The 23,947-nt window shown below is 45.4% G+C and overlaps 2 protein-coding genes across 9 annotated transcripts in view; one reads left to right on the top strand and one right to left on the bottom strand.

The window, feature by feature from the left end:
* The window catches only part of LIG4 (DNA ligase 4), a 29,355-nt gene extending 18,189 nt beyond the window's left edge, over window positions 1-11,166 (bottom strand). The window contains exons 1-2 of the mRNA XM_077297026.1: window positions 11,047-11,166; window positions 9,943-10,036 (exon numbers count right to left, since the gene is read on the bottom strand). Of these exons, the coding sequence (XP_077153141.1) occupies window positions 9,943-9,945 (3 nt within the window). The 5' untranslated portion in view covers window positions 9,946-10,036; window positions 11,047-11,166. The remainder of the gene's footprint in view (window positions 1-9,942; window positions 10,037-11,046) is intronic.
* On the top strand, window positions 11,145-18,125 carry ABHD13 (abhydrolase domain containing 13). Of its 8 annotated transcripts, none has more exons than XM_077297031.1 (4): window positions 11,394-11,411; window positions 13,163-13,287; window positions 13,846-13,974; window positions 15,452-18,125. In XM_077297031.1, the coding sequence occupies exon 4, from the start codon at window positions 15,475-15,477 to the stop codon at window positions 16,483-16,485; it is 1,011 nt and encodes a 336-aa protein (XP_077153146.1). In that variant the 5' UTR covers window positions 11,394-11,411; window positions 13,163-13,287; window positions 13,846-13,974; window positions 15,452-15,474; the 3' UTR covers window positions 16,486-18,125. The 8 variants fall into 8 exon arrangements, with proteins under 8 accessions (XP_077153149.1, XP_077153145.1, XP_077153147.1 ...); XM_077297029.1 differs by lacking the exon at window positions 11,394-11,411 and adding an exon at window positions 11,419-11,530; XM_077297034.1 differs by lacking the exons at window positions 11,394-11,411; window positions 13,163-13,287 and adding an exon at window positions 11,145-11,165.
* Window positions 18,126-23,947: the final 5,822 nt, after the last annotated feature.

Genomic DNA, 23,947 nt, shown 5'->3' with positions numbered 1-23,947 from the left:
GATATCTCGATTTCTTAGGTAGGCTACCACCTCTATCATAATCTTCGTAAAAACTCTTGGCGCTGAAGCTAGACCGAACGGAAGACAGCGAAACTGGTAATGAAGGACTTTTCCTCCTTTTTCTACTGCAAACCTCAGATATTTTTGGTGGTTTAGGCAGATAGGAACGTGGTAATACGCACTCTTTAAATCTAGAGTGCACATAACCACTCCCCTGTCCAGGAGGGGAATCGTGGATTTTATTGATTCCATTTTGAATCGTTTGTACACTACCCAAGAATTTAAGTGTTTGAGATTTATGATAGTTCTTGACTCCCCCGAAGGTTTTATTATAGAGAATAGGCTTGAATAAAATCCCTGTCCTATCTCTTGGGGAGGCACCGGGACAATCGCAGCTGTTTTTAGCAGATCCTGAATATCTACCCACATGGGAGATGTCGCGGTGAGATGGGGGCTGGAGATCAGGAATTTTTGTGGAGGAGGAGAAGAGAATTCGATCCTGTAACCCTGAGCAACTAGTTGTAACACCCATGGGCTTGTAGTGATCTTTTGCCAGCCTCCCGAAAACCTGGTTAAACGCCCCCCCACTCTGGTGGCGTCATTTTCTGTGGTAACCCGATGTTGAACCTGAAAAGGTGGATTCTTTATTTTTGGTTCTAGATTCTCCACCCTTCGGGTAACTCCACCTTCCTTGTTTCCCTTTCCCTCTATAGTCAGTTTTTTGATTAAAACGTGATCTCCGAAAGGGCTGAAACTTTCTGCGTTTGTCCTCTGGGAACCCCTTTTTATCATCTGACGCTTTCTCTAAGATGTCATCTAGTACCGGACCGAATACTCTTCCCCCTGAAAATGGTATGGCGCAAAGCTTATTTTTGGAATGTACGTCCCCGGACCAGTTTTTGAGCCAGATGGCTCTTCTGGCCGCATTTGATAGGGATTGATTCCTGGCCGTAAATCTTACTGTTTCTGCCGATGCGTCTGCTAAAAAATCTGTACCCATTTTAAGGAGGGGAAGGGATTTTAATATTGTTTCTCTAGGGGTTTTAGAGGAAAGCTGGTCCGCTAAGTCATCCACCCATAGGTGCATAGACCGTGCTACTGAGGTTGCTGCTATGTTCGCACGCATTACAGCTGCTGAGCTCTCCCAGGCTCGTTTTAAGAGACTGTCTGCCTTCCTATCCATAGCCTCCTTTAAGTTAGATGAGTCCTCAAAGGGTATTGCAGTTCTTTTGGAGACTCTGGCTAAGGGAATGTCTATTTTAGGGACATCCTCCCAGTCTTTGACCTCCGCTGGATCAAAAGGGAGGCGTAGTTTAAAGTCTTTCGGAATGATCAGGTGTTTTTCCGCCTCCTCCCATTCCTCCAGAATCATTCCACGAATATGAGCGTTGACAGGAAAGACTTTTGAGGTCTGGGCTCGTAACCCGCCGAACATTTCATCTTGGATTGAACAAGAGGGTGGCGGCTCTTCAATTTGCATGGTGTGCCTTACTGCACCCAGGAGCTCGTCCGTGTCTGCAGAGGAAAACAAGTATTTTTTCCCCCTCCCGGGGGGGTCTTTAAACTCCTCATTCTCCAGCTCTGAATCGGACAAGGCTCCTTCAGACGTAGAGTCCGAATCCCTCATTCTCTTCTTATCTGGTTGTGAGGGTTGAGGGGTCATTAGGCCGGAGACTGATGCCTGTACCTCCTCCCTGATAATAGCCCGCATGTTAGACATGAGAGAGGCCTGCTCTTCGCCCAGTATGCGGTTAGTGCAGGGCTCACACAGGGGTTTCTGCCATGTGTCCTTTAGTTTAGCGGAGCATAAAGGGCACTTCTTACATCTCCCTTTCTTAGCTGCGGCGGTGGAGGCTACCTATAATAATAGAAGTGGCCCTGTTTTAGAAGGAGGTAGAAACACCCGGGAGGTAGGCATTTAACAGCTGCCCTCTGCAAGGGGACTTACGTGAGCCTGGTTATCACCCTCTATCCTGGCGGAATCCTCCATCACGGATATTGCAGGATAGAGGTCTACCTACTCCCTATACCTTATATGCTTGTCCTCCTGGCGTTGGAGCGTTCGCGCTCGCCGGCATGCCCCGGAAGTGCTGCATCTTCCCCATAGAGAGATGGAGACTGTTGTGAATTTACCTTTTGGCTCCCTCTAGTGGCTACTAGTGTTTTTACTCTGGGTATGTCTATCATTCCTTGTATGCTCACCTGGGTCGTTAGGTCAGGGGTGTTGCTATATAAGCTCCCTGGACCTTCAGTTCAATGCCTGGCAACGTTGATATCAGAGCTAATCTGTAGTGCTCTTGTCTACTGATCCTGGTTCCTGCTTGATTAAGCTAAGTCTGCTTTCTTGCTTTTTGCTATTGTTTTTGTTTGCATTTTTGTCCAGCTTGTACATAATCTGTATCCTATCCTTGCTGGAAGCTCTAGGGAGGCTGGAGTTCTCCCCCCGGGCCGTTCGGTTCGGGGGTTCTTGAATCTCCAGTGTGGATTTTTGTTAGGGTTTTTGTTGACCATATAAGTTATCTTACTACATTCTGCTATTAGTGAGTGGGCCTCTCTTTGCTAAACCTAGTTCATCTCTGTGTTTGTCATTTCCTCTTACCTCACCGTTATTATTTGTGGGGGGCTTGTATCCAACTTTTGGGGTCTATTCTCTGGAGGCAAGAGAGGTCTTTGTTTTCCTCTTCTAGGGGTAGTTAGTCCTCCGGCTGGCGCGAGACATCTAGCGACCAACGTAGGCATGTTCCCCGGCTACTTCTAGTGTTGGCGTTAGGAGTAGATATATGGTCAACCCAGTTACCACTGCCCTATGAGCTGGATTTTTGTACTTCGCAGACTTGCTGATATCTCTGAGATCCTCGCCATTGGGGTCATAACAGGAGACGCCGACCCCGCCCCCTGTCGACCGCGACCCGGAAGAGCTATGCCGGGCTACAGCGTGCGGCGTTCTAGTGAGACAGAGCTGCGGTGAGCCTCCAGGCTGTCTGCTCTGTTCCAAAGGCAGACCCGGAAAACGCTCGGCGGCGTGCTCGGTCGAGAGCCTCTCCAGGAGGAAACGACCGGCAATCCCAGGAGCAGCGCTGCAGCGGGTGAGCTGAGGGACCCTGTGTCGGGTTTCGGCTTACGGGGCTTGTAGTGGGAAGGGCAATAAGGGCCGAAACCCCCCGATCCACACTCCCCAAACGGAGCTGCCAGAATCCTCGTAGTTCCTATCCAAAGTGGGACAGGAAAAACACTGATGATTGGTAAGGGGAGGGTCCTTTTATACTCGTGGTTTCCTGTCCCACTGTGGATAAGAAGACAACCTCCATGGTGCTGTCAGGTGGATGACCTGGAAAGGTGATTTGAGTGCCTTTGAACGTGGCATGGTTGTTGGTGCCAGAAGGGCTGGTCTGAGTATTTCAGAAACTGCTGATCTACTGGGATTTTCACGCACAACCATCTCTAGGGTTTACAGAGAATGGTCCGAAAAAGAAAAAAAATCCAGTGAGCGGCAGTTCTGTGGGCGGAAATGCCTTGTTGATGCCAGAGGTCAGAGGAGAATGGGCAGACTGGTTCGAGCTGATAGAAAGGCAACAGTGACTCAAATCGCCACCCGTTACAACCAAGGTAGGCCTAAGAGCATCTCTGAACGCACAGTGCGTCGAACTTTGAGGCAGATGGGCTACAGCAGCAGAAGACCACACCGGGTACCACTCCTTTCAGCTAAGAACAGGAAACTGAGGCTACAATTTGTACAAGCTCATCGAAATTGGACAGTAGAAGATTGGAAAAACGTTGCTTGGTCTGATGAGTCTCGATTTCTGCTGCGACATTCGGATGGTAGGGTCAGAATTTGGCGTAAACAACATGAAAGCATGGATCCATCCTGCCTTGTATGGAGCATCTTTGGGATGTGCAGCCGACAAATCTGCGGCAACTGTGTGATGCCATCATGTCAATATGGACCAAAATCTCTGAGGAATGCTTCCAGCACCTTGTTGAATCTATGCCACGAAGAATTGAGGCAGTTCTGAAGGCAAAAGGGGGTCCAACCCGTTACTAGCATGGTGTACCTAATAAAGTGGCCGGTGAGTGTGTATGTATGTATATATATATATATATATATATATATATATATATATATATATATATATATATATATATATATATATATATGCACATACATACACATATATATATTTGTGTATGTATATATATGTGTGTGTGTGTGTGTGTGTGTGTGTGTGTGTGTGTGTGTGTGTGTGTGTGTGTGTGTGTATACACACACATTATATATATATATATATACGCACATATACACACACACACATACATATATTACATATAAATATATAGTATATACGTGTCATCACCTCCTGTATATAGTATATACCTGTAAGTCATCTCCTCCTGTATATAGTATTAACCTGTGTGTCATCTGCTCCTGTATATAGTATATACGTGTCATCTCCCCTGTATGTAGTATATACCTGTGTGTGTCATCTCCTCCTGTATATAGTATATATCTGTGTGTCATCTCTCCTGTATATAGTATGTACCTGTATGTCATCTCCTCCTGTACATAGTATGTACCTGTATGTCATCTCCCCTGTATATAGTATATACCAGTGTGTCATCTCCTCCTGTACATAGTATATGTACCTGTGTCATCTCCCCTGTATATAGTATATATGTGTGTGTCATTTCCTCCTGTATATAGTATATACCTGTGTCATCTCCTCCTGTATATAGTATATACCTGTGTCATCTCTCCTGTATATCTTCTATATCTATATATATAATTGTCTAAGGGTTTTTCCGTCTGTCTGTCTGTCTGTCTTTCTGTCTGTCTGTCCTGGAAATCCCGCGTCTCTGATTGGTCGAGGCCGCCAGGCCTCGACCAATCAGAGACGGGCACAGTATCAACGTAGATGTCATAATAGTTGCCATGGCGACGATGATGTCATAAAGGTTGCCTCGACCAATCAGCGACGGGCACAGTCTGCCGCGAATCACATACTACGGGGACATGCATATTCTACAATACCCGATACAATATCCTCCACTGCTGTCAAGTGCCGCCATTGTGTAGGGTGTGTGCCTGCGTCTCCCTGTATGGGCGGCATCTCCGTGTTTCTATCTTAGAATGGGTCGTAAACGAAAATACGCCAATGAGGATGACAGAAAAGCAGCAGCAGCAAGAAAACGACAACATCGGGAACAGGAGACACCACAACAAACTGCCCCCAGACAAGCCCAGGATGTGGAATCTCACAGACGTCGCCAACAGGAGACACCAGCAATATACTACGTGGCTGGGCAATATACTACGTGGCTGGGCAATATACTTCCGTCTGTCTGTCCTTCTTTCTGTCACAGATATTCATTGGTCGCGGCCTCTGTCTGTCATGGAATCCAAGTCGCTGATTGGTCGTGGCAAAACGCCCACAACCATTGCCACGACCAATCAGCGACGATCACAGTCCAGAAGAAAATGGCCGCTCCTTACTCCCTGCACTCAGTGCCCGGCACCCGCATACTCCCCTCCGGTGACCGCTCACACAGGGTTAATGCCGGCGGTAACGGACCGCGTTATGCCGCTGGTAGGCACTCCGTAACCGCCGCTATTAACCCTGTGTGACCAAGTTTTTACTATTGATGCTGCCTATGCAGCGTCAATAGTAAAAAAAGTCTAATGTTAAAAATAATAAACAAAATAAAAAATCATTATATACTCACCTTCCGGGGGCAAGGATGGTATGCGCGAAGGACCTGCCATGACGTCACGGTCATGTGACCGCGACGTCATCACAGGCATTGCGCGAGAAGGACCTGCCATGACGTCATGTGTTATGGACCTGGTGGTTAGGAGCACCTGGAATGACCTGATGGTTAAACTAGACGACAGGACAAGCTCTGGGAAGAGGGATCTCTGCTGACCGCAAATCCTAATCCTATCACACAACTAGAAATAGCCGTGGAGCGTACCTAACTCTCCCTAGACGCCTCTTCACAGCCTAAGAGCTAACTACCCCTAAAGATAGGAAATAAAGCCTTACCTTGCCTCAGAGAAACTCCCCAAAGGAAAAGGCAGCCCTCCACAAACATTGACTGAGTTAAGAGGAAAGTCACAAACACAGGAATGAAACAGGTTTCAGCAAAGGAGGCCAGTCTTCACTAAATAGACAGAGGATAGGAAAGGGATCTATGCGGTCAACACAAAAAACTACAAAAAGCCACGCAGAGTGTGCAAAAAGACCCCCGCACCGACTCACGGTGCGGAGGTGCCACTCTGCACCCCAGAGCTTCCAGCTAGCAAGGCAATATCATGTTAGCAAGCTGGACTAGAACTTAGCAAGTACTAAGAAATATATTCAGTACACAATGAACAACAAATGAACTAGCAGGGACTTAGCTTCTGCTGGAGTAGACAGGTCATCAGAAAGATCCGAGAGAGATCTGAACCAGTACTGATACATTGACAGCTGGCATGAAGTAACGATCTGAGTGGAGTTAAATAGAGAAGCCAGCCTAGCCGCAAACGAGGGCAGCTGAGGAAGCAACCTCAAGAACCAGCAGTTCCACTCACAGCCACCAGAGGGAGTCCATGGACAGAACTCGCCAAAGTACCATTCATGACCACAGGAGGGAGTTCGAGAACGGAATTCACAACAGTCATGTGACCGCGACGTCATCACAGGCCCAGCGCGCCTGCGCGAGAAGGACCTGGCATGACGTCACGGTCATGTGACCGTTACGTCATGGCAGGTCCTTCTCGCGCAGGCGTGAAGAAGCTGCGGTACCATGGGACAGGCAGGGACAGCGTCAGGAGCAGGTGAGTATTTCATATTCACCTGTCCGCGTTCCATCCGCCGGGCGCCGCTCCATCTTCCCGTCCTCTTGCAGTGACTGTGCAGGTCAGAGGGCGCGATGACATATTAGTGTGCACGCCTCCCTCTGCCTGAACAGTCAGTGCGGAGAGACGGAACTCTGAGGAGCAGCGACGAGAGGTGAGTATGTGATTTTTTTTTATTGCAGCAGCATTACATGTGGCACAATGCTGTATGGAGAATCTATGGGGCCATAAAGAACTGCATGGAGCATTATATGGGGCATCTATGGGGCCATAACTGCATGGAGCATTATATGGGGCCATAACTGCATGGACCATTATATGGGGCCATAACTGCATGGACCATTATATGGGGCAACTATGGGGCCATAATGAGCTGCATAGAGCATTATATGGGGCATCTATGGGGCCATAATGAGCTGCATGGAGCATTATATGGGGCATCTATGGGGCCATAATGAACTGCAGGGAGCATTATATGGGGCATCTATGGGGCCATAATGAGCTGCATGAAGCATTATATGGGGCATCTATGGGGCCAAAACTGTATGGAGCATTATATGGGGCATCTATGGGGCCATAACTGCATGGAGCATTATACTACATGACTGGGCAAAATACTACGTGACTGGGCAATACACTACGTGAATGGGCAATATACTACGTGGACATGCAGATTCTAGAATACCCGATGCGTTAGAATCGGGCCACCATCTAGTAGTATATATCTATGTGTCATCTCCCCTGTATGTAGTATATATCTGTATGTCCTCTCCTCCTGTATTAGACCGCGTTCACACGTTATTTGGTCAGTATTTTTACCTCAGTATTTGTAAGCTAAGTTGGCAGCCTGATAAATCCCCAGCCTACAGGAAGCCCTCCCCCCTGGCAGTATATATTAGCTCACACATACACATAATAGACAGGTCATGTGACTGACAGCTGCCGTATTTCCTATATGGTACATTTGTTGCTCTTGTAGTTGGTCTGCTTATTAATCAGATTTTTATTTTTGAAGGATAATACCAGACTTGTGTGTGTTTTAGGCCGAGTTTCATGTGTCAAGTTGTGTGTGTTGAGTTGCGTGTGGCGACATGCATGTAGCGACTTTTGTGAGATGAGTTTTGTGTGGCGACATGCGTGTAGCAACTTTTTGTGTCGAGTTGCATGTGACAGGTTAGTGTAGCAAGTTGTGTGCAGCAAGTTTAGCGCATGGCGCCTTAGGTGTGAAAGTAGCCTAAGGCGAGAAATCCCACTTATTAAACCTGACAGGGCACACCTGTGAAGTTAAAACCATTCCCGGTGACTACCTCTTGAAGCTCATCAAGAGAAAGCCAAGAGTGTGCAAAGCAGTCATCAACGCAAAAGGTGGCTACTTTGAAGAATCTAGAATATAAGACATATTTTCAGTTGTTGCACGCTTTTTTGTTAAGTATATAATGCCACATGTGTTAACTCATAGTTTTGATGCCTTCAGTGTGAATGTCCAATTTTCATAGTCATGAAAATACAGAAAAATCTTTAAATGAGAAGGTGCGTCCAAACTTTTGCTCTGTACTGTATATATACAGCATTTGCAGCTTGACCTATATAATGTATATAGTAACATAGTTATTAAGGTTGAAGGAAGACTTTATGTCCATCTAGATCAACCCATATCCTAACCTAACATGTTCTAACATGTTGATCCAGAGGAAGGCAAAAAAAAAACCCATGTGGCAAAGAGTCGCTCAACATTGGGGAAAAAAATTCCTTCCCGACTCCACATACGGCAATCAGACTTGTTCCCTGGATCAACACCCTATAAAGGAATCTAATATATATACCCTGTAACATTATACTTTTCAAGAAAGGCATCCAGTCCCCTCTTAAATTTAAGTAATGAATCACTCATTACAACATTATACGGCAGAGAGTTCCATAGTCTCACTGCTCTTAGGCTGTGTGCACACGTTGCTGATTTTTCGCTGTTTTTTCGAGATAAAAACGCTATAAAACCACAAAAAAAAGCATACAATATGCATCCCATCATTTAGAATTAATTCCGCAATTTTTGTGCACGATGCGTTTTTTTCTCCGTGAAAAAAAAAATGCATCACGGTAAAAAACGCAGCATGTTCATTAATTTTGCGGGTTTTTTTCAGATTTCCCACTATAAAATGCATTGGGAAATGTCCGGAAAAAAACGCACCAAAAACGCATGCAGATTTCTTGCAGAAAATTTCAGGTTTTTCTCAGGAATTTTCTGCAAGAAATCCTGAACGTGTGCACATACCCTTACAGTAAAGAATCCACGTGTTATTATGCTTAAACCTTCTTTCCTCCAGACGTAGAGGATGCCCCCTTGTCCCTGTCACAGGTCTATGATTACAAAGATCATGAGAAAGGTCTTTGTACTGTCCCCTCATATATTTATACATTAAAATAAGATCACCCCTTAGTCTTCGTTTTTCCAAACTAAATAGCCCGTAGTGTAATAACCTATCTTGGTATTGCAGACCCCCCAGTCCTCTAATAACCTTGGTCGCTCTTCTCTGCACCCACTCTAGTTCAGCTATGTCTTTCTTATACACCGGAGACCAGAACTGTGCACAGTATTCTAAGTGTGGTCGCACTAGTGACTTGTATAGAGGTAAAATTATGTTCTCCTCATGAGCATCTATGCCTCTTTTAATACATTCCATTATTTTATTTGCCTTTGTAGCAGCTGCCTGACACTGGCCACTGAATATGAGTTTGTCATCCAACCATACACCCAGGTCTTTTTCATTGACGGTTTTGCCCAGAGTTTTAGAATTAAGCACATAGTTATACATCTTATTACTTCTACCCAAGTGCATGACCATACATTTATCCACATTAAAGCTGCATGTAGACTGCTGCATGTACAATATATAGGTGACACTGCTGTATATAATCACAGTATCACCTATATAATGTATACACAGTCCCACGATTGCTCATACTTTTGGTCTGTACTGTATATACACATATACACTGTGTATATATTACTCCTCTGATACGAGTACAAATACCCTAAAAGGCCAAATTTGGTATATGGGCTTTTAAAGATGTCACCATAATTAAAAAAAAAATAAAATAATACAAACCATAAAAATATTTTTAAAAAAGTCCACGGACTTATTGATGAGCTTCTGCAGATAGTACCATTAGTAGCGATCACGGGCACTCAGGGTTTATGTCCTATAAACAGATCATAAATATAAGTTGTTAATAACATGGTTGCAGTGTAAAATAAAAACTAACATGTAAATTAGCACATACAACATTTCAGAGATGGAATATACATAAGTGTATTACAATAATTGATGTATCGGAGTGGGTGCTCCACTGCAGGGGGTAGGCTGAGCTGCAGTTCCACAGTCTACAGACAGCGGCGGTGCTGTGGTTTGTTTTTAAATCAGCTAGGTTTTTGTGAGATTGAAGATTTCCATCCAAAAATCAACAACAAAGTACAATATAAGTAAATCAGAGTCTGAAGTGGATCCGCAAAACTAACCTTCTGAAATCAAGCACGCGGGAAAGTAATGGGAGGGGGCTCGGCTTAAGAGGAGTGGGCGCGCTCCTCTGCTTTCGCGGGGGAACTCCTCTGCTTCGGGGGGGGGGGCGCGCTCCTCTGCTTTGGAGGGGGGGGGGGCGCGCTCCTCCGCTTCGGGGGGGGGGGGGGGCGCTCCTCCGCTTTCAGGGAGGGGGCTCCTCTGCTCCAATCTTCCAGCCCATCCCATTTTGTCTGAACACAAATAGGAAGAGGAGATCAGTTGCGATTGCTCGTTCCCTTTCCTACCGTGGCTGCTGCTTTCGCTGTGTGAAGCCAAGAAGCATGGCATTACATCAGCTAAGCAGTTGTCCTAGTCACAGAAAGATGGCGTGTGCCAGGACAGGAGCCGCCATCACTGCTTGTATCATATCTTCTAATAGGGGTCTCATATGTGGATCTCCCAGACAATAACATCTGTACATAGAAGATGAATGTATGCAGTAAGCTAATAGTCATTGCATGGATCACCCCTTTAATAAAGAGAATCCCTCCAATAAAGCTTTCCTGTCACCCTGACTGACATCACCAGGAACAAGTGGAGAGAAAGAGGTTACTATAGAAACAAGAGGGGCGAGCCGCTAATAATCCGTCCCGTTTCAGTCAGACAAGAGACAACCCTAGACTGTCAGGAGCGCAGGCCCGGAGCGGCTCTCACCTGCTACCCTCACGTGACATCACCATCCACAGCAGCCCACTGTGAGCGACTACTGACAACAGCGGAAGCTGCCACGTCATAGCCCGGCGCCGCACCAAACCCTCTGAAGTCAGCGTGCCGTACGTAACACGTCATCTCTGCGTCGTGCACAGCGCGCCATCTCTGAGCACACAGATACGCTCCTAGTCTGGTAAAACGGTCTCTTTTCACTTGTGCCACATTCACGGCAAATACGAGATAAAGGTTAGCGCTGCGCTATGTATGCATGCTAGTTCTTGTAGGCCGCTGTTATGGCACTGCAACGTCCCTGCCCTCAAGAAACATGGCAGATAAGTGGTGCGCACGTGACTCCGGACAACACTAACGTGAGTGTGACGTTTCTACACGTATTCTATCCCGGAAGTGGATCGGGAATTGACTGAGGGGCGAGACGGATTACGATGGGATGAGAGGCCGCGAGCAGCCCGCATCTTGTACCTGGCATGTGAGCAGCGTGGGGGATGGGCTGGTGTGCGCGCGGTTATAGTGCAGCTGCACTGACGTGTCAGCCCCGGCACAGTGTGCTCGTCAGGGTGCTGCACGCGGCACAGTGTGCTCGTCAGGGTGCTGCACGCGGCACAGTGTGCTCGTCAGGGTGCTGCACGCGGCACAGTGTGCTCGTCAGGGTGCTGCACGCGGCACAGTGTGCTCGTCAGGGTGCTGCACGCGGCACAGTGTGCTCGTCAGGGTGCTGCACGCGGCACAGTGTGCTCGTCAGGGTGCTGCACAGTGTGCTCGTCAGGGTGCGGCACAGTGTGCTCGTCAGGGTGCTGCACGCGGCACAGTGTGCTCGTCAGGGTGCTGCACGCGGCACAGTGTGCTCGTCAGGGTGCTGCACGCGGCACAGTGTGCTCGTCAGGGTGCTGCACGCGGCACAGTGTGCTCGTCAGGGTGCTGCACGCGGCACAGTGTGCTCGTCAGGGTGCTGCACGCGGCACAGTGTGCTCGTCAGGGTGCTGCACGCGGCACAGTGTGCTCGTCAGGGTGCTGCACGCGGCACAGTGTGCTCGTCAGGGTGCTGCACGCGGCACAGTGTGCTCGTCAGGGTGCTGCACGCGGCACAGTGTGCTCGTCAGGGTGCTGCACGCGGCACAGTGTGCTCGTCAGGGTGCTGCACGCGGCACAGTGTGCTCGTCAGGGTGCTGCACGCGGCACAGTGTGCTCGTCAGGGTGCTGCACAGTGTGCTCGTCAGGGTGCGGCACAGTGTGCTCGTCAGGGTGCTGCACGCGGCACAGTGTGCTCGTCAGGGTGCTGCACGCGGCACAGTGTGCTCGTCAGGGTGCTGCACGCGGCACAGTGTGCTCGTCAGGGTGCTGCACGCGGCACAGTGTGCTCGTCAGGGTGCTGCACGCGGCACAGTGTGCTCGTCAGGGTGCTGCACGCGGCACAGTGTGCTCGTCAGGGTGCTGCACGCGGCACAGTGTGCTCGTCAGGGTGCTGCACGCGGCACAGTGTGCCCGGCAGGGTACTATAAGCTGTGTGTGTGCTGTGCTGGTATATGTTATAGTGTACAGTGTACCCTGCACTGACGTGTCAGCCACGGTACAGTGTACTCATCAGGGTGCTGTAAGCAGTGTGCACAGTGTGTTGTGTATGGTATTGTGATGCCTTTACACAGGAGTATACTGACACACCCTCGGGAGTTATACAGTTATCACCTATTCTCTGGGTAGGTGATAACTGATTGATCACGGTGGACCGACTGCTAAGACCTGCAGCGGCTGGCAGAATGGGCACTATAATCCCTGTAAGTATGGAGCCACATTGTGCACAATCCACCGACTGATCATTTATTCCTTGTGGGGCTGAGTGTAGCTCCTTAGAGAATGAATGGAGCGGTGGTTCCATATTATAATGGGAATTAAAGTTCCCCCTTCTGCCGGTCAGTGCAGATCCCAGCGATCAGACATATCCTGCAAATAGGCGATAACTTTTTTTCAGCAACCCCTTTAATTGTTTTGCCCTGGGATTGCCTTGACTATTACAGTATGGAGCACACTTAAAACACCACTCCAGCGCTTGTTTTCTTATTTTACTGCTGGAGTGGTGCCACTAATGTAATTTCCTTGCCTCTAGTACCTTTTCAGGTGGACAGAAGAGTGTCATCTTCAACTCTATTGTGTCCACCTAAAAGAGATAGACCTCACCAGAATGTTGTTTAATGTGAACTAGGTCTAATAAAGACACAGGACCCAGGGAGTGCAAGTACTGTTTGCGTTTGATGTTGGGGCACATATTCTTGATTGTAGAACACCTGATTAGTCTGTTTGCACTGTTAGACATGATATTAGGAAGCCTGCGTATCTATTTAGAGATAAGCAAATTGATCTGTCGGACCTTGATCCAGCGGCCACAACTATGACGTCACTCTGCCTACAAATCAGAAGAGGCGCTGGGGATTAGGACGGGTAGGAGGTAGTGTGCAGGATTCCTGTCTGGCAGTCAGGGGCCCTACATGTCAATTCACTCATCTCTAATATTATATCTGACACACTTTGGTATTGATACATTTTTCATATAGCAGGTTTCTTGCTTCTTAAACGAGCAGCATTTAAGAGATTTTCTGAGACTGTAATATTAAGGGCATATTCTGGACCTCTGGCATCTCTGCCACCTTGCTGAATACAGTCCCTGGGGTGCGGAAGTAGAGTAGAGCAGCTGGGTTTCCCATATACTGTACTGGCTATTTACTACTGGATTACTCATTGTAAAAGTTTAATAATGGTAGTAAACCATGTCATTTACTGTTACTGAAACAGGTTCCAATAATCTGTGTTCCTCTGGATGCTGCATCTCAAACATACAGGACCGCTACTAACTCTGGCACCTGAAGGGCTCGCACAGCTTATTGTCCTGCTGTTTCTTCCATAGTGACTCTTACACATCAGGTAGGTCCATTCTGGGGCTCCTCTGTTTTTGAGTGTGAGCCGAAACAATGTACGACACTTCTCGTGCTCCACAGTCTCTTCAATCAGATAATCGTGAGGGCGCTCAGAAGTCAGACCCATGCCAATCTGATGTCATCAGTGTAAAAGAACTGGAAAACCAATAGTAACATTAATATATGATAGGCGTTGATTAAAAATCATAAAGTGAGGTATACTCATTCTCCAGCATCCCTCCGGATCCAGCTCGGGCTTCTCCAGAGGTCTCTGCTGGCTGTGGAAGAAGGGTTTGCTCTATTCAGAAGTCGCAGCATTGTTGGAGCTCCAGCAATGAGTTGATTAAAGAGCGCCATCATATATGTTTCGCACACTTTGTCAGGTCAGTGGCTATGCAACCGCATACACAGCAAACCACAACACATTGTGTATTCTAACACCTTTCTATCATAGTCAGCATCACGTTTCTCAGCAATTTATGCCACAACAGCTCTTCTGTAGGATCTGACTAGTCTTCTCTTTCTAGACAGCATTGAGTCTTGGATGACCTAACATTACTGTGTCGCCAGCTCACAAGTTGTCATTCTTTGGACCACTTTGTTGGGTAAGAACCACTGAATAGAGGGTCTACAATTCTGCAGATGTTTTGACTCAGTTTTCTAGCCATCACAATTTGGCCTTTGTCAAATCCTCTCAGATTTTTACTTTTACCATTTTCCCTGGTTCCAACACATGCGACTGCCCGCTTGCTGATGTTTTGCACCCCTTGATAAGTGTCATAACAAAATAATCATCTTTTTTTTTTACATGCATCTGTGAGATTTTTTTCCCATGTCAAAGGCATCCATAACTTTTAATTGATTTATGAGATGAGAATTCTATAATACACAGCCATAGCGTCTGTCAAACAACGGATATTATCAGAACCTTTGATCTCCACTGTTTAACGATCAACTGTCTTAATTAACACTGATGGTGGCATCCAAAGGGAAAGCCCTTGTTTCTGATGACGTCAAGGAGAGTGCCCATGATGTTATCCGGGCCTATTCCTAGTATGAGCAGGAAGCCCAGGGATCTTTGGAGAACCCCATGATTGTCTGACCACTGTTGATGGGACATACTTGGATGCCACACAGTAATCTTTTTGATTCATTATTTTTGTCATTGATGCGTTTTGTTGAATAAACTCTCGAACATCTCCCTACGGAGAGCGATGTGCGAGCCTAGTCATGTACAGTGGTTCTCTAACTTTATTGCTCATCTATCCTAATTACTGTGTATATCCTTGTAGGGGTAATATCTTCCAAACTTCTGCACATAATGTTAATAATTAAATCCGGATCCTCCAAACCACAGTTACATGATATACTATTCTACATTGCATTGGATACTTGTGCCTCTATAACTCTAGGTGAAGAAGGGATTTATTTTTTATGTATATATGCCATTCATTTGAATATTTTTTTATCTGTGTTTGTTCTAGGGCACAAACAGGAAAGATCAACAATGGACAAACATCTGAAGTTTTGGGCTTGTGCCGAACGGTGGTTACTAACGTTAGGCTCCTGGTCATGGGGACTATGTCGGATATGTCTTCTCCCATTGATATTAACGTTTAATATGTATGGTGGTATTATTCTGCTGCTTCTTATATTTGTCTCCATAGCTGGAATACTATTTAAATTCCAGGATGTACTGCTATATTTTCCTGACCAGCCTTCTTCATCACGACTTTATGTACCGATGCCTACTGGAATACCACATGAAAACATATTCATTAAAACAAAGGATGGTGTGCATCTTAACCTCATCCTCTTGAGATATACAGGTGATAACTCAAACTTTTCTCCGACCATTATTTATTTTCACGGTAATGCCGGAAATATTGGCCATAGGCTACCCAATGCATTGTTGATGCTGGTCAACCTGAAAGTGAACTTGCTGCTGGTTGACTACAGAGGCTATGGAAAAAGTGAGGGCGAGCCCAGTGAAGAAGGCCTGTACCTAGACTCTGAAGCTGTGCTCGATTACATCATGACCAGACCTGACATCGATAAGACAAAAATTATCCTTTTTGGCCGCTCTTTAGGGGGTGGAGTGGCCATTCATTTAGCATCAGAAAATGCACACAGAATATCAGCGCTGGTATTAGAAAATACTTTTCTTAGCATTCCTCACATGGCCAGCACCCTATTTTCTTTTCTTCCTATGAGATACCTTCCTTTATGGTGCTACAAAAATAAGTTTTTGTCCTACAGGAAAATTTCTCAATGCCGAATGCCTTCCTTATTCATATCTGGGTTATCTGACCAGTTAATTCCTCCATTCATGATGAAACAGCTCTATGAACTTTCCCCGTCCCGGACTAAAAGACTAGCCATCTTCCCAGATGGGACACATAATGACACCTGGCAGTGCCAAGGCTACTTTGCTGCACTTGAACAATTCATTAAAGAACTGACCAGTAATCACTGTCCAGAAGAAAATGCAAAAACCTCAAATGTGACAATAATATGATTGCCAACTTCTTCCCTTTGCACTGTTGTATTTTAGGTTTGTGAGACTTGATGAAAAGAATGTCATTTGTACTGTTTGTTTTCCGAACACCAGAAGGTAAAGCTTGGAGAGTGCATCCATGATGTAGCTGATACCTCAGCTTTTTTTTCTATGGAGTTCTGATAAACTACATTTCTCTATAGAGTTCAGTGCATGCACTGTTTTAACATATCCTTCACTTTGAATTAATTGCTGCGCTGTTTTTTTATGGTAGCTTCGGCTTTATTGGGAATGACACAATCATCTTTATTATGTTTTATATACACATATTAAAGCCCAGGTCCTGTCCGCTGCTTCCAATGTAACACTAAAAGGGCCATCAAGACAAATACTGTGGTTCACTATAAGGCAGATTTCACACTGGCAGTGATTGGGACTGGCTGTGGGCCTCCTGACCCTTAATCAACAGCCTCATAGGCATATATGAGGAGTCAAGTCAGGAATCCTGCCATCAGTCCATTCATCGCACTATGTACTAAGACCGTGATCCAGAGAGGTCTGAATGAGGCCAAAGGGGGGTGATCAGGATTAGAAATAAGAGCCTTTTTCCAGCAGCAGTATGGGTCTCTATGATCCATGTTTGTTATAGCTAGTGAATAGAGCTGAGCTGCAATTCCAGCACCCGCCACTAGGAAGAGGGGCCCTGCTGCTTATAAAAAATATATATAGTTTTTAATCGAGGAAACCCATTTCTGAAAGTCATTGATAAGATGAAGCTACACAACATGCTACACAATGGTATCGGCAATACAACCCTTCTGAGAGAAGACTACTCTGGTAAAACTCGTACTATACAGTAGATGTGTGCAGTATGGGTCAGGTCATCTAACGTACTGTACATAAAGACATAACTTTCTTTTTAGGTAAAGGTCACAATCCATTATGTGTTCTTTAATGTGCTGTGATGACCAGAGATTGGTTTCCAATATTGTATGCAATTCATTCAGCAGTAATGTTTCTCTGCATGCTTGTATTCTTTTCCCGTTTCTATCTTTTACCTTGGCAAGCCACATCTTCACCTCATCAGTCTATGGCAAGTGTTTACATGGGGCAGGCCTAGGCTCCATGCCCTTCGTTAAGGTATAACGTCTCGATTGAGACAGTTTTTATACCTCAGTTATTTCACAATGTGCATCTTTTGTTCCATCCATTGCAATAAATGGTCAAATAATGAAGCATAAGCAATAGTTACTTCTAATTATGGATTGGGTTTGGTAATGTACGTCGGCATTTTTTCTGAATGATTTGAGTAAGGTTTTTCATACTCGGTAGTAAATGAACTCAAGTTGCCTTCCATTGCAGTCTCCCAGCCAGTGATACACATATTGGATCTGCACTGCAAACCCAATGAGCAGAAGAGTTTCTAGTGCTAGTGGCAATCTACACATTAAAGCGGACTACCATTAAATGAAACAATGTTGCAATGAGTCCTTAGCACACTATCCATGGTATCAGATTTCAGCTGAAGTGACTTTATGGTCACAATCAACTTGCAAGGGCTTCTAAGTGTAAGAATGGTCACTTTGTATGAAAGCTGTTTAAACACCAATTTTACTCCTGTCGAGATGTACATACTTAGAATAAATTATTCATGTTTTCAACATGCTTGACAGATGAGTGCTTTGTGTTGCTTTCTCTGGATGGGTATTTCTAAACCACGCTCATACCTAAGGCATGTGCCACCATGAGTTCCACAACACGTGTGTGGGAACCAGGAGTGCACTCATGAGGACCATAAGAGGTGCTTTTACCTGTATATCTTCTGAGGTTACTTCAAGTAACCGTCCCAGGAGGCCTACAGATTGATGCTGGAATTTTACAGCATTCAAGGGAAAAGTTCTTATTAACCCCTAATGACAAGGTCTAAACATCTGACCAACTTGGTTTGCCTCAGAGGCAATAAGTGTATTATTCTTTTTGCACCAACGTGGATGTATGAGGCAGGGCCGGACTGGGACTAAAATTCAGCCCTGGCATTTGAAGTTACACAGGCCCACTTGTCACATGGTGACTTTATAATATCTTTGTACACTTGTAGGCAGGGCCGGTTTTAGGCAAAGTGGGGCCCTACGCCTAGGCAAAGTTTAAAATGGGGCCCAAAATGCTAACATATTGCACATCACACAAAAGCATTTCGGTTGTATTTACAAGCGCTGAGTTCAGGCCGCTAAATGAGTTTGAGCGACAATACTGAAGTTGTTCAACACTTGTTTCCCGGCCTCTTTCCACTGTCTGAGAAAGAATGATGGGACAGAACGATCACTAACAGATCACTAACCGATCCCCATACAGTATCATGTTATCAACAGCACATCTACAGTTTACAGCGGCGATGTGCTGCTGAGAACAATGATTTTTGTTCCGGCAAAAACAATCTGAATATACAGCATTTTACTTGTTTAGTAAAATACACCCCATAGTCCTCCATATATTATAATGTGCTCCACAGTCCTCCATATATTAAAATACACTGCTCAGTCCTCCACATAGTATAATACACTCCTCATAGTGCTCCATATAGTATAATGCACCGCCATAGTCATCCATGTAGTACAATTCACTTCCAATAGTATAATGCACCCCATAGTCCTTCATATTGCATAACGTATTCCCCATAGTCCTCGATACAGTATAATGCAGCCCACATATAGTATAATGTAGCCACCACCCTACAGAATATAATGCGGCAACCACAGAGTATAATGCAGCCACCTCACAGAGTATAATGTAACCCCATAGAATATAATACAGCCCACCTCCCCATAATATATAATGTAGCCCCCCATAGAATATAATCCAGCCCCCCATAGTATATAACACATCCTCCCCATAGTATATAACCCAGCCTCCCCCATAGAATATAATATACCCCCACAATAGTATATAAGAAGATAAGAAGATAATATACTCCCCATAGTATATAGCAAAGCCCGCATAGTATATAGCACAGCCCACACAGTAGTATATCCAGCACAGCCCACACAGTGGTATATCCAGCACAGCCCACACAGTGGTATATCCAGCACAGCCCACACAGTGGTATATCCAGCACAGCCCGCATCTCCTCCTCCTCCCCCCGAGAATGTCCCCACAATCCAGTAAAAAAAAAAAAAACACTCTCCTCACCTTTCCTCTTGCCCGCGTTGCTTCCTGCTCCTGTCTCAGCGGCTGCAGTCTGCCCGGGACACAGCAGGTGCGCGAAGATATGACGTCATCGCGCACCCGCAGTGTCAGAGGCAGAGCGGGGAATGATGGGAGAGGGAGCGTCAGGAGACGCTCTCTCCTCCAGCATTGCATTCAACTGTACCGGCGTCATAGACGCCGGTATAGTTGAATGCGACGGCAGGGGGGTGAGTCGGCGGAGGCGGATCGAGTGGCCCACGACTGGCACCGGCCCTTCTGGCATTTGCCAGAAGTGCCCGATGGCCAGTCCGGCCCTGGTATGAGGCCTTGTTGAAGGGAATCTGTCAGGTCATTTTTGCACACCCTACTAATGGTATCTTGAAATAGGAAGTGGCAGCCCTTTCAGGATATGTAACTTTTAATGCTGTATACAGGTCCTTCTCAAAAAATTAGCATATAGTGTTAAATTTCATTATTTACCATAATGTAATGATTACAATTAAACTTTCATATATTATAGATTCATTATCCACCAACTGAAATTTGTCAGGTCTTTTATTGTTTTAATACTGATGATTTTGGCATACAACTCCTGATAACCCAAAAAACCTGTCTCAATAAATTAGCATATTTCACCCGTCCAATCAAATAAAAGTGTTTTTTAATAACAAACAAAAAAAACAACAAATAATAATGTTCAGTTATGCACTCAATACTTTGTCGGGAATCCTTTGGCAGAAATGACTGCTTCAATGCGGCGTGGGATGGAGGCAATCAGCCTGTGACACTGCTGAGGTTTTTATGGAGGCCCAGGATGCTTCAATAGCGGCCTTAAGCTCATCCAGAGTGTTGCGTCTTGCGTCTCTCAACTTTCTCTTCACAATATCCCACAGATTCTCTATGGGGTTCAGGTCAGGAGAGTTGGCAGGCCAATTGAGCACAGTAATACCATGGTCAGTAAACCATTTACCAGTGGTTTTGGCACTGTGAGCAGGTGCCAGGTCGTGCTGAAAAATGAAATCTTCATCTCCATAAAGCATTTCAGCCGATGGAAGCATGAAGTGCTCCAAAATCTCCTGATAGCTAGCTGCATTGACCTTGCCCTTGATGAAACACAGTGGACCAACACCAGCAGCTGACATGGCACCCCACACCATCACTGACTGTGGGTACTTGACACTGGACTTCAGGCATTTTGGCATTTCCTTCTCCCCAGTCTTCCTCCAGACTCTGGCACCTTGATTTCCGAATGACATGCAAAATTTGCTTTCATCAGAAAAAAGTACTTGGGACCACTTAGCAACAGTCCAGTGCTGCTTCTCTGTAGCCCAGGTCAGGCGCTTCTGCCGCTGTTTATGGTTCAAAAGTGGCTTTACCTGGGGAATGCGGCACCTGTAGCCCATTTCCTGCACACGCCTGTGCACGGTGGCTCTGGATGTTTCCACACCAGACTCAGTCCACTGCTTCCTCAGGTTCCCCAAGGTCTGGAATCGGTCCTTCTCCACAATCTTCCTCAGGGTCCGGTCACCTCTTCTCGTTGTACAGCGTTTTCTGCCACATTGTTTCCTTCCAACAGACTTACCATTGAGGTGCCTTGATACAGCACTCTGGGAACAGCCTATTTGTTGAGAAATTTCTTTTTGGGTCTTACCCTCTTGCTTGAGGGTGTCAATGATGGCCTTCTTGACATCTGTCAGGTCGCTAGTCTTACCCATGATGGGGGTTTTGAGTAATGAACCAGGCAGGGAGTTTTTAAAAGCCTCAGGTATCTTTTGCATGTGTTTAGAGTTAATTAGTTGATTCAGAAGATTAGGGTAAGAGGTCATTTAGAGAACCTTTTCTTGATATGCTAATTTATTGAGACAGGTTTTTGGGGTTATCAGGAGTTGTATGCCAAAATCATCAGTATTAAAACAATAAAAGACCTGACAAATTTCAGTTGCTGGATAATGAATCTATAATATATGAAAGATTAATTGTAATCATTACATTATGGTAAATAATGAAATTTAACACTATATGCTAATTTTTTGAGAAGGACCTGTATTTCCACATTATGTTCCCGTAAGCCCCAAATTTATTGTCACGTGCCAGCAAGACAAGCATATGTAAATTGCAAATAATTATTCACCCCTTTCCCCTCCCATAATCCCGTCACCTCTTCCCCTGCCCATGCCTTTGCACTGGTGTCAGTGATTCAGTATGCCCAAGGATCGCATTGTATTCCTCGGGTTGGTCGTCTGCTCACCTGACCTGAGCGAGACAGCTGCATAGAAATACATGCTGTCGATTGTAAATACCATATTTTGCAAATTTTAAGGCTGGTTTCACATTTGCGGACGAGGGCTTTGTGGAGGACTGCGTAGTTCCTCCATTAAGCCCCGCACACTGCCGCGCCTCTTCCTTCAGCTCTGCCTACGGCGGCATGCGTCCTGCGTACCCTAACATTAACATTGGGTATGCAGGCCATGCGGATGTATTCGAATGCCTCTGCATGCGTAGCTTTCACGATGCACCAAACGCAACATGTTGCATTTTGTTGCGGTCGGCGCAGCATGAAAATGATGCATGCGGAGGAATCCGGATACATCCACATGGCCTGCATACCCAATGTTAAAGTTAGGGGACGCAGGCAGAGCTGAAGGAAGAGGCGCTGCAGTGGGCAGGGCTTAACGGAGGAACTACGCAGTCCTCCGCAAATGTGAAACCAGCCTGACACGCACCTTTTTCCCCAAATTTTGGCAGGGAAATGGGGGTGCATCTTATAATCCGAATGCAGCTTATCGAGGGTGTGGGAGGCGATGGAGCACGGTCACAGGAGGCAGGGTTACTGCTGCAGGAAGCCGGCAGCAATGGGAGTGGGGCAACGCTATGGGTCCCGGGTTTTCCCGGCTAGGCGAGGCTCCAGGTCCTGAGCTTCGAGAAAATGTCGGCTGTGAGGCAGGAGTGCAGTCCCCGCTCTACCCATTGATTTCCTGGTGGTGTGCTTCAGGAAAATGGCCTCCAGAGGTGGCGCATGCACAGATTTAGATCTTGGCTCGATGATGATTTAGATCTCAACTTATCGCCCCACCCCTGCTCCTGCTGCCGGCTTCCTGCAGCAGCGACCTTACCTCATGTGACCACGCTCCACTGCCCCTCCCTTCCCGAAGTATAAGACGGATTCGCATTTTATGAAAAAAAATCCTGTTTTCTACCCCAAAATTTGGGGTGCGTCTTATAGTCCGCAGAATACGGTATATCCCTTCCTCTACAATCTACAATCCTTTTTAAAACCCTTATTCACAAATGTAAAGATACTGTAAGCTGCATGGAACTGCAGCGTGTGTGATGGACGATCACTTGATTCAAAAAGTTCTCCACAGTTGAACAGCGAGGAGGAATAGGGCACTCGGACAGTGATTTTGGATTCCTACTGGTGGCACATCCGCCCATTCATCACTTATTCTGTGGAAACTCCTTTTAAGTAAGAGCGTTTTCAGATAAGAGTATTTTTGATCTACATTCTATCCATGTGAATAACTAAATCTATAATAACCACATAATACACAATATTGTCTTCATAATATATATATATATATATATAGGTTTTATTAAAGACACCAATCTAATTTAACACAAAATATGATAAAAAACACATAGCAATACTAAAACCAAGGCGAGCAGGGCACCATAAATAATCAGATATAATTCATAATAAAGTGCTGTGTGGATCCAGTTCATACTGGTAAGTATAGGCACACATATATACTCTATACTAAATATTCCATGACCAATCTAAATCAATAAAGTGCTATATATAAATATTTTGAGTCCTAGTAGTACCAATAAATAAGTGAAGTGCTTAATGCATATATGGTAAGGTATATGTAAACCCAAAAGTATCAAAGTGCAAGAGTGCAAATCGTATCCCATAACCTCTTCGATAAGAGTTTCGAAGTATAACACAGGTCAACAAAAAAAAATTTTTTTTCTGGTGTCCAAAATATTTTAATGAATTTGGGGTATTTTTGGGGTGCTGATTCTGAATATGCTATCAGTTTTGCCAGATTGGCTCAAGTTTTTGACATTTTTGGTATCTTATTTATAGCACTTGTTGGTAAATGCGACGCATCATCTCATTAATTTCTTTGGATTAGTACTTGAACTGAGCAGTTCTCAATATAGTTTTGTGTTAATTAGTGTTCTAAAAGTTTGTTCATAGCTTGATTTTTGCACTAACTTTATGTTGTTGTCTGTTTTCCAGTGAAAAGCATGAACTCATCAAGAAGAAGTTGTCTTAACGATCCAGACTCATTCT

This window comes from Ranitomeya variabilis, chromosome 3, assembly GCF_051348905.1.
Source record: "Ranitomeya variabilis isolate aRanVar5 chromosome 3, aRanVar5.hap1, whole genome shotgun sequence".
Lineage (NCBI taxonomy): Eukaryota > Metazoa > Chordata > Amphibia > Anura > Dendrobatidae > Ranitomeya > Ranitomeya variabilis.
Note: the sequence above shows the minus strand (reverse complement) of the source record. Positions and strands in the feature narration are given on the sequence as shown.

Excerpts from the sequence above, each read along its gene's own strand:
- ABHD13 (XM_077297034.1), top strand. The coding sequence starts at position 15,475 with ATGGACAAACATCTGAAGTTTTGGGCTTGTGCCGAACGGTGGTTACTA.